General features: G+C 39.7%; 2 protein-coding genes across 2 annotated transcripts; both read left to right on the plus strand.

The window, feature by feature from the left end:
• The first annotated feature begins 684 nt into the window (after positions 1-684).
• LOC143122199 (olfactory receptor 1496-like) lies at positions 685-11,630 on the plus strand. Its single transcript, XM_076283058.1, has 4 exons — positions 685-1,590; positions 10,884-11,123; positions 11,312-11,479; positions 11,535-11,630. Exons 1-4 carry the CDS (start codon positions 685-687, stop codon positions 11,628-11,630), a joined length of 1,410 nt encoding a protein of 469 aa, XP_076139173.1.
• Positions 11,631-13,644: 2,014 nt separating this feature from the next.
• Positions 13,645-14,565, plus strand: LOC143122202 (olfactory receptor 4K17-like). The gene has a single exon (XM_076283059.1). It carries the CDS (start codon positions 13,645-13,647, stop codon positions 14,563-14,565), a length of 921 nt encoding a protein of 306 aa, XP_076139174.1.
• The last annotated feature ends 4,919 nt before the right edge of the window (positions 14,566-19,484 follow it).

Below are 19,484 nucleotides of genomic sequence, written 5' to 3' on the forward strand. Positions count from 1 at the left end.
TTTGAATATAATTTTGTAGAGTTGATTCATAGGGCTATATTTTGGCGACCTAAAACATAGGGTCCAATGAGTAACGGTAGTGTGGAACTGTTGGCTTCAAGTTCAATAGTATGGTAGTATGACTATACAGTAGCTAGTAGGCTAATACTATATCGCTAAGTGCTTTGTAGGCCTAAATTAAAATAAATATCGAAGATAATTCACCACTGCAACCTGAAATTTAATTCATCTGATCTGAAGGTATAAAAAGCTCAGCCTCTAACACTATGTTACGGACTGTGATACAAATAATATAACAAAACAAACCCTGTTCTGTAAGAATTGCCAGATAAACAATAAAAAAGTCAAATGTGAAATGAGAAACCAACCTCACTGACCCATTCTCTCTTGGGAGAAGAGCAGCATGATGAAGGCTATATGAACATGATCATTCAACATCATCAATTAGGATAGAGCAGGAGTTTTGTAGATTTATCTCTGAATTGGATATTCGATAAGACCAGGTATTTCACACCATAATTTAAATAACTATAGATGAAAACTTTGTATTTATTATTTCTCAAAGGAAAACAAAAAATGTAAAAATATGCTTTAAAATGTGAAAGTATGAATACATATGTTAATAACCAGTTTTGTATTTCTCTGACAGGTCTATATTGTACGCTTGCATTGGATATTTGAACAATGTTGAATGTAACTTTCACATTAGAAGCATACAAGAGAATACATAACCAAAGATTAATTTTTGCTGCTATTTTGACTTTATTGTACCCTGTCATTATATTTGCTAACCTTTTAATAATTTATGTAATAAGTATGGAGAGATCTTTACATAAACCTATGTATATACTTATTTGTAATTTAGCCTGTATTAACCTGTATGGTGGTTCTAGTCTAGCACCTTTTGTTGTAGCAAATATTATCACAGGAACATTTCAGATATCCTGGATTGGCTGTTTAGTCCAAATATTTTCTTTTAATACCTATGGAGGATGTGAAATCATGAATTTAATGATGATGGCTTATGATCGATACATTTCCATATGCTTCCCTCTAACCTATGAGAAATTAATGTCCCCTTTAAATGTCATGATATGCATAATTTTAATTTGGTTAATTCCATTTAGTCGAGCTGCCATTACCCTCTCAATCACTGCAAGTCTACAAATATGTGGGAATGTAATTGAAAAGATTTATTGTGACAACTACTCTGTTGTGAAACTGGCATGTTCAGACACTACAAGCAACAACATATATAGTACAATTGTGACATTTTATTCTGTGTTACTGCCATTTTTTATCATCATTTATTCGTATATACGAATCATTTTCATATGTCTTCAGCTGACAAGAAAAGGGCGAACTAAATTAATGAATACATGCATGCCACACATTGTATCAATAACCAGCTTTTTTATTGGATGTGCATTTGAACTGTTTCAGAGTAGATTTGACTTGACTCACGTTCCATACACAGTCAGAGTCATACTGTCTCTCTATTTCTTAATACTTTCTCCCATATTAAATCCAGTGATTTATGGAGCCAAGACAGAAAAGATAAACGAAACAATAAAGACAAAAATATCAAATGTCAGATTATTTTTTATCAAGCATAGTACATGATCAGGGTACATTTTATATAGTCTGTCCTTATCACATACATTTTTATTATTATTATTGAAGAGATACACATCAACATCTACAGTATGATTAAGGTATCAGATTAGGTCAGTTTGAACAAATATGTTGTCTTAATTCAAACAATCACTAAACAGTAACCACAAATATAAGAGCTCAGAGTGCATGGTTATTATACATGAATCGTACTAAAGAAAAAGTGATTTTAAAAATCCTGATTGTTTCCAATTATGTTCTGCTTTCAGCAAATGAGTGAATGGGGCACTGAATACATATTGTAAACTGTACACTTGCTTTCGTTATTCGCTTCATCTTGCTGTATTGCTATGATCATTTGGAAAAGATTGCTGCTTTGGTATGGGACATGGAAAGTATGCACACTAGAGGTATTTTCAAAGGTGGGCCTTGCCTTTCCCACTATAGGCAGAATGTCTGAAAATTTGATTTTTTTAAAGTGCTGAAGGCAAATTGCGTTAATTTAATCATAGTACAATATGAAGGGTATTGAGGGGTGCTGATTTAAAATCTGTCAGAAGCTTGAATTTGTGTTCCGTAAATCATTTGTTTTTGTTTTAGATGTTTGTTTAGGTTCATTGGCCTGAATTAATGATCCAATCATGACCCACTTTTAGTCTCTTGGCAGAGATTGACAGATTTTCATTGAAAATGTTCAGGTTTTTCTTGGAGTTCATGACAGCATGCACATTAAAGGAAAATTCCGGTTTTTAGCACTTTAAGGCCCTTTTCTGGTTTGTTTTGGATGAACACCGACATTTTGACGATTGGTCCTGTCTCGACTTTTCTGACTCGTTTTGAATCGCCTTTGACTTCTCAGGGTGGCTGGCAATGGGCATACTGTAGTAGGCTACTCAAACATGTCCTAAAACAACCCTTAACGTTCGTTTTCAAAATTGTGCAACTCACCGAGTGGTTAGTGGTGTTCGTTGATTATTAAAAGCAAATATATCGGCGCAATGTATGATTTCCAGCCGTCTTATTTGCTATTGTGGAACTATTCACAACCGCGCTCAATATTTGAACCTGAAGCATAGACGGTGGCGCAGCTATCAACGTGCAATGAGTCTTCCAACAGAAATCAATGGGATTTTACAAAATGCCAAATAAAACACGACAGAAACTGTATTTCGCTACGCTACTTGTTTTGGAACATCAACGAACACCACTAACCACTCGGTGAGTCTGAAAAGTCAAGACAGGACCAAACGTCAAAATTTCGGTGTCCACCACTCTAGTTCATCCAAAACAAACCAGAAAAGGGCCTTAAAGTGCTAAAAACCGGAATTTTCCTTTAACCACTAAATTGTATGCTATGCAGACTCACCATTTGTACGTGACATGAGCCTCGTCCACGACAACGGCTACAAGGTTTTGTTGATAAATCGGTGTTTTTAGCATGTGATCCAAGTTTCCCGGCCTCTCTAACCTGGTCTTCCATAAGGGCGACAAGGGGGCACACAACAACAGCCACACCATTCGTTGTTTTCAATTGTTTTTTGCTTAAAAAATACGTCAATGAATTTAAGGATTTCTCTGTAGTCACGAATTTGATCGTGTTGGTATGAATATATGTTGTAGTATGTGATTCCTACGTAAAATTATTGAGATAGATTAAAGCTGCAGTTGGCAAGATTTTTTTTTATCATATTCACTATGATCCGACAGAACAACATAAATCAGCCGGTTTTAGGAAAAAACCTGCACTTCTACCTCGACCTAGAGCCTGTTATTTGTTTTGCAAAATTCCACAGCTCCCGGTTCTTCTGGTCCAATCAGAGCAGGGCTGTGTGAGATCTGACTGCACTGATCACAGTCTAGTGCAGTCTGTGGGGTATACTACGAAGCACGTTAGACATATCTAGGCTATGTAGACATATCGAGGCTTGACAAAGCCTTGACTCAGGGGTATACGTTAAGTGATACTACGATTGCAGTTATGTGATATATTTGTCAAACTAGGCTTTCAGCTGAGATCTGTGCGCGTTCTCGGTGTTGGGATGACTTTGGCCAATCGTGTAACGTGGAGACGCACAAGACCGCCTCTATTTAAAAACAATTACTTCCGCATTCATGAGCGATAGCTTAGTCTACACTGCGGTCATTTTTTGTGTCTAACCTTTAAAGGAGAAGTTCGGTGTGAAATTGACCTTAGCTGTACTGAAAGATGTTGCCGAGTACTTACATGTGTCCAATAGGCACCTTCGCTCACCCCCTAGCATTCCGAATTACGCCGTTTTTAGCCAAGTAGCTGTGGGGGGCATAGCGTAGCCTATGCAGCTAAATCACTATTTTTACACAATTAAAAGGGTTCCAAGACCCTCAGAAGTCTACCAATGCAGTGTGGAGTTACTTGGAACCTTTTTAATGGTGTAAAAATAGCGATTTAGTTGCATAGGCTACGCTATGCCCCCACAGCTACTCGGCTAAAAACGGCGTAATTTGGAATGCTAGGGGGTGAGCGAAGGTGCCTATTGGACACATGTGAGTACTCGGCAACATCTTTCAGTACAGCTAAGGTCAATTTCACACCGAACTTCTCCTTTAACATCAAATAAATCAATTGTCATCAGTTGTGGTATGGTATGCACGTCCATAGTGGGATATTTGCACGCACAGCACTATTAAAGTGCATTCGAGATCCAAAATGTTAGTAGAGGCGGAGCTCCACCTGTAAGATATATGACAGAATCCTACACGTGAGCTAACTTCGTTTTTAAGACAATTGATTGGTCAGTGTGCGGTAGATTACACGATTTGAGCTATAACTTAGCACAGTGGTCCCCAAACTTTTTCTTCCGAGGGCCAGGTCACTATGCCTGGCTCTAAGAGAGGGCCAGAGACTCGGAGTATATCAGTAATCATAAATAGCGTAGTGCTGTGAAAAACAACAGTCTACCTTAGTTGAATATTCCATTACATTTAATGCATCTACTGCAATTTAAACAACCTGGTCTCACAGGAATCCGTGAAATAGCCACGGACGCTTAACTCAAAATCCGTGGTGGATCCACGAAATCACTGAAATTTCCGTGAAACTCACACGGTTTTCGCTCCAATGCAAGTTAATGACACTCATACCGTGGTTATTTCACGGATCCCCGTTTCAACAACTGAGTGCAGATTTCGCTCAACGGACGTTGTTATCTCATTGGGAAACACACTTTTGATACATTAAGTTAGTTTTTTTTTTTATGTCTATGTAATGTTAGCCTGTCAGGCTATATATAGAAGTTAGTTAGTTATTAACAATTCATTGATAAACTTTTAGAATACTTTGAACACTGATGCAGTCAGTATAGGCCTCTTACATTGTTTGCAGGTAGGCCTACATTTAATTCCGTTTTCGATGGTAAACGTGAAACAGCGCCAAAACAACCACCAGTGGACAAAACGAGTATTACACGTGTACTGTTAAGACTCGCCATAGAGAATGAATGGGGGAAATTACGGAGGTTATAGTTTGACGATGTCGTACTCCGGTGCGAGCCAGATGCTATACACAGACATGTTTTGGGGGGCCACCCAAAATGAGGTGGCGGGCCGTAGTTTGGGGACCACTGACTTAGCACATAACCTCCTCCCGACCAGGTTTGGTTGACAGCATAAGATGCCATGGTGATATAGCGACACTAAAACAGATCCACTTTTGTGTCACAGCATAGCCTGGCTTTGAGCGCAACATACTTCACTAAACCACTAATCGAGATTCATAGTACACCCCACTGGTGCAGGATGTGGGTTGGGCCAGACTACGTGCAAGACCGAAATCAAATTTTGAGCGGAAGTACGTAGGATGGTAAAGACCAGGCTAAATAATGCCACAAATTGGCATGAAATTGCTTGTTAAAGTCACAAAAAGAAATGTTCAACTTGACAACCACCCTAGAACTTTACCTACAGTGGGCATCGCTTTCAAATGGGCACTTCAGTCGCGCATTACGAGGCGTGAAGCTGCGTGAAGCTTTAGTACCACTTTCAGCCACTGTGCGTCGCTCTGCCACTGTACATCGCTCTGCCTGCCTCCCCTTCTGAAAAAGCTCGATTTACCTCGATTTAGGCTACTTGGGTATGGCTTAAGGCCTGACTACACGGTGGTAACAAAAATCAAAATCTGCTGTCTACATTATTGTCAGTGTTGGGTTAACGCCACTACGCAAATCAAAACAGTGGTGTGATAATTGAGCCATTAGAGAAATAACTGTTCAGAATTAATCTGTAGCCTTGGGTAGGCTTCTGTGACGTTTTTAACAGGCTACGCTATAGAGGCTTAGACAACTATGACCCACGTTTTGGTTTCGTAAATTAATTTGCCCTACTTCTTGACTGCAATGTAGTCAATTGACTGCTTGACATGTCATTTTTATTTTTCTGTACAATAAACAAATACATCTGCTTTATGCCGCAGAATTACATTCATATTTGGAACTTACATAGTTCAATGCATCGTTAGGGACCGTTCGTTATTTATAAACGGGGTCACCGGAGGAAAATAGGGGAGGGTCATGTCTTTTTATTCTTTGTTGAGGGGAGGGTCACCTAACTTTTTTTTGTCTAGGAGGGAGGGTCACCCATCTTTTGTATTAATGAAAACAGCAAAAAATCAAAGTGGCTTGTTTGATTGTTGATTTCTGTCGCCATATAACGTTCTCTTTCGTCCCATAGCTCTGTCAACATTGAACAATGAAAATGAGGGAGATTTCCCGGGTTTCTCACGCAAAATACGGAAAATGTCAACATTCGTCCCCATTAACGTTGGAAGGGTTGGAGCAACAAAGTAGCCTACTTTATTCACGCCTAACAGCCTATATCCATTTGGTCAACTTTATCCAGCCCTAAAAAAGCTAAATTTAACTTTGGTTTACTTGTAGTTTACCATGTAGCCTAACTTTAAACAGTGTGCATGCTTAACACAAAGCATACTTGTGCTTCATTCATCCACACATCCAGCTCCTAACGTTTTGACAAGCATTTCTACCAATTGACCTTGTTCCTGCCCATCTCTAGCTTTGCTGTCTCCATCCTTTCTGTTTTTGTTGTTTGCAAAAAAATATATAGTATTTATTGGTAACCAGCAACAAGTGCAATTTGTTAATCGCTGTCATTCTCTCTCCTGCCAACAAAAATGTGTTAGGCCTACGTTCCAAGTAGCAGTGCGTAATTCTGCTTCATAAAGTTGAACAAATACATTTGGTCATATAAATAGCCAGTTTATGGTCTACAGTGTAGTTGGTAAGTTATGGTAGGCCAACTTGGAGTGAATATACAGGGGGAATTCTTTGTCTAGCTGAGTAGCCTGGCAGGTGCGCATAGGCATAGCCTACGGCCGAACACCGCAAGCGCTAATGAATCTTGCTCTCACGACAACCACGTCGTTAACTTAAATAGGCCTAGGTTAACATCACTCTGAGTTCGCATTCAAGCAAGCAAAACGATGATTTGAATACATCTGTTTCACTGGAAGGGCAAGGGGTAACAACAGGACAACACAGAGACAGGCCAGAATGCAGGACTAATGTTATGAGTATTACAGTAATATGGGATATTCTACGGGAAAATATTAAAACGGCAAGACAGCAGGGAAACGTTAAAATGATAAGCTCCCAAATTGACGCTCGTCTGAGAAATTGAGTTTTGGATAATGTTCAGCTTCGGCAGCTTTACAATGACTGAGGAAGCCTAGAGACGAGTCCATAGCAACAAGTTCATGTGTTGAATTTGTTATTACCCAGTGTGCTTTGTTGAATGGTCTCAATGCTTTATTGTTTTATTTCATGTGAATACTTACTAGAGGAGTAACTTTTCAAGTAGGCTAATGCAGTTGCAGGAAGTGTGCATTTAGTTTCCATGCTTATTGTGTTTCCACAACAATGTTAGGGAGTAAATCTACTGAAATGGCCACCATCTTGGTGAAGTGTGATGTGTAAGATCAGAAAGCAGAGGTTGATTTTAGGACGGTAGCATATGTTGATGTGTTCTCATAGCGCGTAAGAGCGTGGGTGGAAGACATCGACGATTGGCCGGGGAGGGTCATGTCATTTTTGAAAATGCTGCTGAAGGGTCGTTGAAAATTATATTGCAGGCAGGGGAGGGTCATGCAACTTTTGATCGAAGCACTCAAAATTCCTCCGGTGATCCCGTTTATAAATAACGAACGGTCCCTAACCGTTTTACGGGGCGAATTCTCCGTTTGCGTCTAAATGAAAGGCTCAAACGTAGGGAAATGTCTTAGTTTATAAAAATACACATGCTCGTGTAAACGGGGTCTAAATCTTTTGAAGTTCTAGTCCTCAATTTTTTACTGCCAGACTGGAAAACTGATCAGCCTGTAACTGTGGTCACATTGTACAGACCCCCTGGCCCCTACACTGAATTCTTAGAGGAATTTTCTGATTTCCTTTCCACTTTAACTATCCAAAGAGAAAAAAATACTTATATTGGGTGATTTTAATATTCATATGGATAATGTGAACGATTCTCACAATTGCATTTCAATCCCTAATTGACCATGTTGGGTTCTGCCAAAATGTGAATTCATAAACATAGAGCAGTTAACAATCTTGCCACAACACCCGACCTTAACTGACCACCATCTAATTACTTTTACAATGACATTACAACATGCCGTACCTAATTTAGCTGAATACTACAGCCGCGGCTTATCTGAAAAAACTAATGCAGACTTTCTAGAAAAAATTTCGCTTACGCTTGCCCCATTCCGGACTCCTGTGGTAGGCCTATCAGAAGGCCCATTCCTTAATCCAGCCGAGGTCGACTTGTTAACTGATAATGTGATGAACTCATTATGCTCAACCCTTGATTCAGTAGCACCACTCAAAAAGAGAATGAGAAAACAAGTAAGGCGTGCTCCATGGTATACCACACAGACAAAAACACTCAAACAAACAGCGCATAAACTTGAACAAAAATGGCGTACCACTAAATTGGAAGTTTTTCGCCAAGCATGGAAAGATAGCCTTATCACCTACAAAAAAGCACTCAACGAAGCCAAGTCAACCTACTATTCCTCGCTGATCGAAGAAAACAAAAACAATACAAAATTTCTCTTTACCACAATCTCCCGCCTGACGAAGAGCCACACCGAAGTAACCGAATCTATCCCTATTTGCCTAAACAGTAATGACTTCATGAACTTTTTCAATGACAAAATTGAAACAATTAGAGATAAGATTAATATCCAATCAGTCTCACCAAATATTCATACTCCATTGCTGAACGGTAGCGAAAACATCATTGAATCACAGATGAGACGAACAACGTTGAATTCATTTACACCTATTGACATATTAGACCTCACTTCCACAATCTCTTAATCAAAATCTACAACTAGTCTACTAGATCCTATTCCTACCTATCTTCTGAAGACTGCTCTCCCTTTCTTGGATAATGCTTTGCTCCAGATTATAAATAACTCACTGCTATCAGGGCATGTACCACAGTCGTTTAAGTTATCTGTCATTAAGCCATCCCTCAAAAAACCTACCCTTGACCCTAACAACCTGGTCAACTATAGGCCTATATCTAATCTCCCTTTTTTGTCAAAAATACTAGAAAAAATAGTGTTGAAACAAATTGGTACCTTCTTGCATATGAATAAAATCCAAGAATTATATCAGTCTGGTTTCAGAGCTCACCACAGTACTGAATCAGCCTTAGTTAAAGTTTTTAATGACCTCCTCATCGCTGCCGATAATGGACATATATCAATATTGGTCCTCCTGGACCTCAGTGCTGCCTTTGACACCATAGACCATAACATACTACTTCACAGGCTTGAACATTCGATAGGCATTAAAGACTCAGCACTCGCTTGGTTTAGATCATACCTTTCTAACCGCAGACAATTTGTACAGGTTCACAATAAACTGTCTACCCAGACTATGGTAAAATATGGGGTGCCTCAAGGCTCAGTACTAGGGCCCCTGTTATTCTCTCTCTATATGCTTCCTCTAGGCTCAGAAATTAGGAAACATGGCATTAAATTTCATTCTTATGCAGACGATACACAACTATACCTTTCCATAAAACCTGACGAATTGACTCCGTTAGCCAAAATTGACACATGTATACGAGACATAAAGACATGGATGACAAATAATTTCCTGCTTTTGAACTCCGATAAATCAGAAGTCATGGTTTTAGGTCCTAAAAAGATGAAGGATATCCTATCCTCATCACAGGCTACATTTACTGATCTTCGACTATCCTCATCCACATGTGTTAAAAATCTAGGAGTTACAATTGACCAAGACCTATCACTAAGTAATCACATAAAACAGATTACCAAAGCTTCATTTTATCATTTAAGGAACATTTCAAAGATTTATCCTTACCAGACGCTGAGAAATTAATCCATGCTTTTGTCACCTCAAGGATTGATTATTGCAATGCTCTATACGCTGGCTGCAATAACGCCTGTCTAAAGAGCTTACAGCTTATACAAAATGCAGCTGCTTGCACACTCACTAGAACTAAAAAATATGAACATATTTCCCCTATCCTGGCATCTCTACACTGGCTGCCTGTTAGAAGTCACATTGACTTCAAAATATTACTTCTAACATACAAAGCCATTAATGGCCAGGCACCAGAATATATTAAAGATCTCCTAGTCCCATATAACCCACCCAGACCGCTATGATCACAGAATACTGGCCTTCTTGTAATTCCAAGAATCTCAAAAACTACAGTAGGAGGCAGAGCTTTCAGCTATCACGCACCCCTCCTCTGGAATAATCTCCCTACCTCAATTCGACTAGCAGACACCCTCCCTATTTTTAAGTCTAGACTTAAAATATACCTCTTTACTGCCTCCCATAGTTAGGTATGGTGCGTGGAAATTCACCCACCTCAGGGTGTTTTGGAATGGACCACCTTGCTGAGTCGCGCGTGCGATGGGGGTCACTGACCATACCTGCGCTGGTGTCGACTACCCCTCACCATGCCTTAGTTATGCTGCTATAGCATAGTGCGGTCATGGACTTTTCATGTGTCACGCCGTACAACCCCCCCCCCCTCTCTCTCTCAACTCTCCCTCTCTTGCCTATTCTCACCATGGTATACTGTAACAATATATAGTACTACTGATTACTTATTGACATTAACCATCTTGATTTTCAGTAATACTAAACTACTGTTTTACCGCCGACCACAAATGTCAGTGTCCCTTTGCCTTTCATGGGTGACAATTCCCCCGTCACCGTCCGCAGGTGGACCGCACTAATGTCACTGTAGAGCCGGTGTCAACCAGCGCCACACACGTTACTCCCTCCACAGTGACTGGAATGTGGCAGAAGTCCCCAATTGAAGTCCGGCCCACTACCGCAACCGCCCTCGGGCCAGCCGCGCCTGAGGGTGTATGTGGGGGCTTGTGGTTCGTGGTCCGCGTTGCCCCCTCTATGCGGACCCGGGGTCGTTTCCCTGGTGCCTGGGTGCTTTTGGGCATGAGCGTACCAGGTGACCGGGTTTTCCACAGCCCCAGCACAGTCTAATAGTGCGGTCCGGGCGCTGCTGAGTACCCAGGGAGGCTGCCCGCACTAGCTCTGTCAGTTCCGCTGCCCATGTTAGTGTTTGCGGAACTTCTGCTGCTGCTCTAACCTGGGGGCTGTTGTGTTCCTGTGTGGGCATTGTGATGTAGGCGCGGGCCGTCTCTCTCTCCGACGCCCTCTCTAACGCCTCCTGCAGGGACTGTGGGTGTGACAGCTGCACCTCCACACGCAGTTCGGGTGGTGAGAGGGCTTGCATGAACCGGTCGCGGGCTAGCTCGCTTTGTACCGCCGGGGGCATGCTGCTATATGCTCTGCGGGTAAGGCTCTCAATGTCATTGGCTAATTGCCCTGTCTTCTGTATCTGTTATTTAGTTCATTGCGGAGGAGCCCCGCTCCTGTAAAGTTCCCGAACCGTCGCTGGAGAGCCCCCACCAGTGCGCCGTAGCTCCCCCTGTCACCCACGTCTAACAGCAGCAAGCATGCTAAAGCCTCATCCATAAGGCACATCGCCAATTGTAACGCTTTAGTCTCTTGCGACCAGTTCTGTGATTTAGCAAGCAGTTCGAATTGCGTATGAAAAGCTTCCCAGCTCACCTTCCCGCTGTATTTTGGAGTTTTCACAGAGCTAGCCGCTACCGCTGTTATTGTCAGTAGGAGTTAAGTCTTATAGAGACGAATGACCCATTAGACCAGCCTCAGACGAGTCCAGGAAGTGACGTCAATTCCAGAAATAAGTACATAATTTACTTTACTCTTTATGGAGAATGCAGTGGGAAAAAACGTGTTTTCTTTTACAGTTCATGGAAAAAATAGTCACATTAGGTAGAATCTTTTTATTATTATTCGTAATTCACATGTATTTATTAAATAATCGATCGCGACTGACTGTCCACGTGATCTGCCAGTCAGCTGGGAGGAGCTCGTGACTCACGCATAGGGACTCACGGCAGCGCGAAATGTTGGTTTATTTAAATGTTGGTATCGTTTAGATGTCCTTCCTATTCATTAACATGAACATGATGACTGGCTAAATAAATGACTACGATGTTTAATAAACCATTGTAGGCATACAAGTTATCATTATATCACATCAATTAGTTTTCTGTAGGCTAGGCTAATGTGACATGCTTTACACTAGGCTACAGCATAAAAATAGGCTCAATAGGCTATCAACACGTTTGCAGTATCACTGTTGCAGAAATCACATACAAGAAAGCATCCTCTTGATTGTTTGTACATTTTTACATATTCTAACATAAGGAAGCAGCATGAGGAAACTTGTCGTTTTTCTGCCTTATTTTCTAACTACTTTTACGAGTCTGCAGTATCACCGAGTACAGCTGTTACAAGAGGGTCTGGCGTCCCTTTGTTATGACGCAACTTCCTGCGACGGTCATTCGTCGGAAAATGACTTAACTCCCTCTCGTTATTGTGGACTGGGCGCCGCCATTGTTGTTTACATCTGAGCTTCCCGCGCCGGAGGTGACGTTAGTGTCTGCGTCCCCCTCCAGCTTTGGCTTGCAGGTCGCAAAGCGTGCACGCCCTCGTCCATCGAAGCCAGTCTCAATTGTCGACACTTGAAGCAGTTTTAATTATTAGCTGCCTACAGGCCTACAGGCTACAGAATTATCCTTTGGCTTGCACCAGATATAATATAGCCCTGGCAAAGCATAGTTTACCGTCACTGAACAGCCTACCAAATGTGCATGACCCTTTATCAATAGGACATGTCTTTCATTAAAGAGTATAACTAAAAATGCCATTTTTAAGGTGATAAGCTATGTAGACTAAATACTTTGCATGGGAAGCGAACCTGTGAACACGCAAGAATATCCTTTCCCATGCTGTCTCGCTAAGCGTTACACCATCACAGAATGTAAATGACACAGAGTAGCGAGATTTCTAGAACCACACGCATATCAAGTGAAGATATTTTAAGTCGCATAATCTTCATAAATTCTTTGGAGCTAGTGAATGTGTAAATCCATGATTGGTGACACTGTCGGAAAAAAAACATTTCTACTTCTATTTTTGAAGTTGAAAGTTAACCTTCTACGGACCAGGTTAGTTCTGTGGCATAAATTCCCATAGTTACCAAGCTGGGATTCACGTTAACCTCACTAATGGAACGGAACTCACTAAAATTAGCGAGACTTATCGAAATAAGCCAGGTTTGGCCTTTAGCGAGGTTGATGGAATACCCCCCTGGTTATCCTTTGTGAAAAAATAAACAAAGGTGGAATACCGAGCAATATCCTTTGTACACTGGGTTGCCCTTTCCGCGGGGAGACCACGGAACAGTTACTAAGCAATGTAACATACCACTTTTTTTTAAATATTCCCTTGGAACCTGACAAGCTCAGATAATATAAGAATAGCTGCATAGCTTCTTTGGTTAAGAAAAATCATGGGGATGCTAAGCATCTCAAGGTAAAAGTGTTTTACTTATATTCCTTTATCTGTTTTCCTTAAGTAGTGAGCAATGTCAAACATATCAATCATTTTGATTGCTTACAAGGGAATATATGGCCATCGATTCATATTTGTTGGACTGTTGACCTTACTGTATCCTATTATGATTGTTTCTAATGCCGTTTTGATATATACAATATATAGTGAGAGGAGTTTACATAAACCTTTGTACATATTAATTTGTAATTTAGCATGCATAAATTTATATGGGGGCTCTGGATTAACACCTTTTGTACTTGTTAACATTGTTTCTGGCAATTTTCATATATCAAAAAGTGCATGTCTTATTCAGACATTTTCTGTTATGACATTTGGGGGCTGTGAGATCATGAACTTGATGGTTATGGCTTATGACAGGTATATTTCCATATGTTTTCCTTTGCATTATGAAAAAATAATGTCCTCCTCAAAAGTCATGAAACTGATTGCTTTGATTTGGCTGTTGCCATTTATAAGAACTGGAATTTCTATTATGATAAATGCAAATTTGAAGATGTGTGGAAGGATAATTGAAAAAGTTTATTGTGATAACTATTCTATGGTTAAATTAGCATGTTCTGGTATCAGAGAAGTGAATATATATGGTTCAACAGTTACATTCTTTTCCGTGGTCCCACCACTATTAATCATACTGTATTCTTATATAAAGATTCTAATGATCTGTTCAAAGTTAACACAAAGTGGGCAAGCTAAAGCAGTGAATACTTGCATTCCACACCTTGTTGCAATTGCAAACTTCTTTATTGGCTGTTCCTTTGAAGTTTACCAAAGTAGATTTGATATGAACCACATCCCATATACTCTTCGTGTAGTCTTATCATTATATTTTCTGATTCTTTCACCTGTTTTCAATCCCATTCTCTATGGAGTAAGAACACAAAAGATAAAAGTAATTTTGACTCAAAAATTAATGTGTAGACTCAAGGTATAACCCAGAATAAAATACAACAATGTAATTCATGGGAATTGTGGCTGCAACTATTCAGTTTCCCTTTTTGGATCATCTCCTCTTTCTCTCTATTCTCTCTCTCTCTCTCTCTCTCAATATCTGTATATGACAATACACCAAATTCAATAAAACAATGTGTACACAACAAATTGAAAATAAATTACCTAAATTTGGCATGCAGAAAGAGACTAAATTATCACATTTTGCATGTTCAAATCACATGATCAGGTTGGACCTGACATTCCAAAAGCATTCTCAGACTTCCACGAAAGAAACACTTGACTAGAACAGTGTTTTTCAACCACTGTGCCGGGGCACACTAGTGTGCCGTGAGAGATCATCAGGTGTGCCGCAGAAAATTACCCAAATATCACTCACTGGTCCAGAAAAGCAACTGTTGCATCAAAGAATTTATAACCACATGCTCTCATTGATTGTATGATTGCACTATTTGTGGTATGCAGGCATTGTACAACGGGGGCCCCATATCCAGTATTCACAGAATCATCACATATCCCGTTCATAACAACAATTAAATTAGATATAGTCACCTACAAATGAAACAGAGGGCGCTTGTTTTATTGAGCAGGTCTTGCATAGAAGCCATAATAAGGCCATATCTGTGTATTATTTGAAATTTTAGGCTATGGTATGTTTATTTTTTTCTTCACACAGGATGTTAGTGTGCCGTGGGACATTTTAAGTGTCAAAAGTGTGCCGTGGCACAAAAAAGGTTGAAAAACACTGGACCAGAAGGCCTAAACGTGATAAACAATGTATCTGGGAAATATTATGGGAAACTACAAATTAAGTAGATTCCATAAAATGTTTTAAAGACGATTAATGTTTTAAATATGTTATCTGGCAATTACGCCGCTCCGTCCGGCATCTTTGGTCTTGTGTGTCATTTGTTATTTTGTAAATTTGTTTGTCTATGTCTTGGTGTCGCGGGTACGCTGGTGACTATGCCACTCTGTCCGGCATCTTTTGTCTTATGTATCAATGTCTGTGCGTGTGAAATGCGCTATAAAAATAAAACTGACTTGACTTGACTAAAGATGGCCGCCCACAACAGTGGCAGAGCACACACAGTGACATATATGAAAGCACAGTTCACACAATAAAAGGTAAACTTGTCACAATTGCAATGTAAAAACAAGTGCACTGTAACAAATTAGATCCAGGTTAAACAGTGAGGGCGCTTGTGTGCAGTAATGGAGTAGACATACTTTTTTGGGATGAATTGAACAATGTGAACTAATTCTGTTAAAAAATGTTTAAACTGTTTGGAACTCTGTCTTTCACCGCCTCAGTCTTTATTAATGTCATCTAATCAGAACAAGTGTGCACAATCTGCACCATAAAACTGGCTTAAAGAGGCGATCTAGCAGGATATTAAATACAACCTGAAACTAAAACACAGACCAGGCCTTTATTTGAGACCGGCCCTTATTTATCTAAACCTTTAGCAACACCGGGTGTGTAAAAGAGACAGACGTCTATTTGGGACTAGGCTTTTATTTTAAGTTTTGTGGTAGTGTGGTGAGGGTCCCTACAGACAAAGCGAAGTAGTAGTAGTAGTAGTATTAAGTAGTAGTAGTAGTAGTATTAAGTAGTAGTAGTAGTATTATCTTTGAAAGTGTAGAGAGGTTATAACAAGACCTGTTTCGGAAGGAAGCAAATTGGCTGACTTTGTGGAGGGTTTGTGATATTGTGGGGGTCACTGGTAGCCTAAGTAATGGGTTAACTTACTGAGTATTTTAAGGTCAACATCTCAAGAGTAGCCTACAATAAAAATGTCAGGCACATTAAGTCACTTTTTTACTGAAAATTGCGAACTGCAACAAATTCTTTGAGAGTTAAATACCATAAGGAATGAGCATGTATAGGCTATGCAACTCCTGTGTCTACTAGTTGCAAAGAAATCGTTTTGGCTTTGTCTAGCTTTCATTTGGTGATTGCTGATAAAAAAGACACTTTCAACAAGTTGTTTTGCTCTGCTTTTAACCCTCTGACAGCAATTTGAATTGCACTTGAACCGCACAGCATTGTGGGGCGATTTCTAACGTTCATCCCCTGCCTCCCACCCCTGACAAAGTTTTCAAATCCAGTAACTTCAACTATTACTTTTCTGCTTGTGTGAGCTGTCCAAACTCTGCCATCATCATATCCAAGGTAAGAATTACAGTACTTCTGCATATGCCAATTGAAAACGCGAATTTATTATAAATATATTGGTTACAAGTTTAATGTTAACCAAAACCGAACTAAGTCATGTTAGAACTAGCTAGCAATTAGCTAACGTTAGCGAGCTAAGAATCGCTAACGTTGACGGAGTTAATGTTAACTTTTCCAATTGCTAACTTCACCATTATGTTGGATATCTGGAATGGTAGTTAATATCATATCCAAAAATACATCTGTGTAAGATGTCATTGTGAATGTAGTTTTAGTTTGAATGAAATATCAGGCGCAAGTAAGTTAACTGTTATTTAAAGTGTCTCCATGCAGGCTAATATCAACTTAGCTTCTACAGACACAGATGAGAGTTGTTAACGTTAGATAATTTCCATGAGACATAGGCCTAGGTCAGGGGTGGGCAACTAATTTCCCCAAGGGGCCACATGACAAACTGGGACTGTTGAGGAGGACTCAAGTCTGAACTCAATTCTGTTCAATTCTATTCTGTTCTTGTATAACATTAAGTAAATCATATGGTTTTGTTTACTAGTCGTAAGAACAGATGAAAATGTGAGGGAGACAAAGGAAAAACAGCAATATTTAATCTATGTCCAGTATTTAATCCTCATTCTCCAAAATGATTTTTTGACATTGACATTTTTTTTTCAGTTTTCAAAGACTGATATAAAAAAGTACTACAATATCTATATAATTAGGCTAGGTCATGAAAATGTGAAGGAGTCAGTACAACCGATAGGCCTGTGCCACCATTTCATCAACACTTAGCAATATTTCATCATTAAATCATTACCATCATTAAATTAACTCTATGCAGAATTAGACTACGAAAATGTGGAGCAGACAATAGTAGGCTGTCATTAGTTAATCAACATGCACAAAGAAAACTATTTTAAAAATGTAGGCTATTTTTTTGCTTTAACTTTATGCACATAACTGTGATTGGTCAACTCTGCAACCTGTGGGTAGTAGCATCATACTAGTTCGCTAACATAAGCTTTGCAAATAAACTCAGACATATTTTGGTTACAATTACGGGGTTATCCGATTGTAAACTGTATATCTGCCAGTAACGTTTTGAAATGAACACTTCGTATCGCCAACGAGCAGCAGTAGGAGTTCCAGTTGTTCTAACAACCTTTGCGGTGGTGAGCGACGCAGACATAAGAGACACAAAACTTTGAAAGGTTTACGCAGACGTAAAGGCAACTCCATTGTGTCGAAGCATAAATTCTGTTCACCAGCACATCAGTGAGGGTGTTTACGTCGTATGCATCCACGCACAAATGTATGGGCGTACAAATAGCAGTCGCTTTCAAAATAAAAACAAGGATATTGATTTGCATGCATTATCTCTATTCTACACTCTAAAAAATGCTGGGTTATTTTCTCAACCCAAACACTGAGTTGAAACTGTTGGGTCATTGTGTGGGGTTGTTTTTACTCATGTTGGGTTATTTTCTGTAACCCAGGTTGTTGGGTTGATAGTTTAGGACAGCGCCCCTCCTCCCCCCCACCTGATGTGAGCACACTACCCAACACCAGGGTAACTTTAACACAGCTGCATAGTTATTTGAGAGTTCGGGGGAAATCGTTATTCTTTCAACCGTCCATGCAGTCCAGCAGCTGTCAACATGCAGTGGAAATCAGGCGATTTTGGAAGGTATGTATCTGCTTTTTTATTATTATTATTCAGACTATTATTCATTTTAAAAGTACACCCAGAGATACCCTTCGTCAGGGCCTGAAGTTAAATTTTTTGGCCACCAGCCACTGTGGCAGGTGAATTTTGAAATCCACCTGCCACAGTGGTTTTTTACCAGCCAAAATTATTTTGTGCCCAAAATAAAGGTGAACGACTCAGAAAATGCATAAGAAAGGTTCTTGATCTTGTACAGAATACACATTACAGTATTCAAGTAAAAGTAAAAAAGTACTTTGTTAATAAATTACTCAAGTAGGCCTAACAAGTTACTTTTTTGTAGGCCTACATTTTTATATTTTTGATGGACTTTTAAAGGGATACAAAAGTATCCTTTATGCCTATTTGCTTTTCTCCTCCTCTGTAGGCTAATCATATAGTCAAACATATTTTAAAAGCCCAATTCAAATATATTTTATTTAATATACTTTGTCATAGCCAGAATAAACATTACGTGGCTATGTATATGAAAAGCAGTCTTCCAATACATTGCAGCTGATTCTTCTGCTTTGCATTGCTAGAAGTCTGGTTATAACTTCACCATACAGACAATGTAACCTAAAAACAATGGCTATATTATGGGTAGACCTAATATTTAGGCTATAATCCACTCGGGTAGAGCGACAGAGCAGGCTTTCTGTTTTCTCAGCCGACCGTCTCATGTCATGTCCTGCAACATTGAGGCTACATAAATTAATGCTAGGCTTTTTCTAACTTGTATGCTCGATTTCCAGTGCATTTGCTTTGCTTGTAAATTAAGTTGTAGGCCTACTTTCCTTGTCCAATGTGATTGTTGAACGATGTTGGCCAGAAATTAATATACGGTATGTGGAAGTTTCCGTGTCATGCCATACCTCTAGTCTCGTTGGCACTCTGGCAGCCTCACCAGAAGATGCAGCAACTGGCAGGACGTCATTCGTTAACTGTAAGCTATGCGTTAGCTATAACGTTATAGAACATCTACTTCTGTGTAGTAGGCTACATAGGCCAGCCATCACTA

This window comes from Alosa pseudoharengus, unplaced genomic scaffold (genome assembly GCF_046254945.1).
Source record: "Alosa pseudoharengus isolate Yale_2024_CS ecotype anadromous, Long Island Sound unplaced genomic scaffold, YU_APseudo_1.1 YU_APseudo_1.1_scf_13, whole genome shotgun sequence".
Taxonomy (NCBI): Eukaryota; Metazoa; Chordata; class Actinopteri; order Clupeiformes; family Clupeidae; genus Alosa; species Alosa pseudoharengus.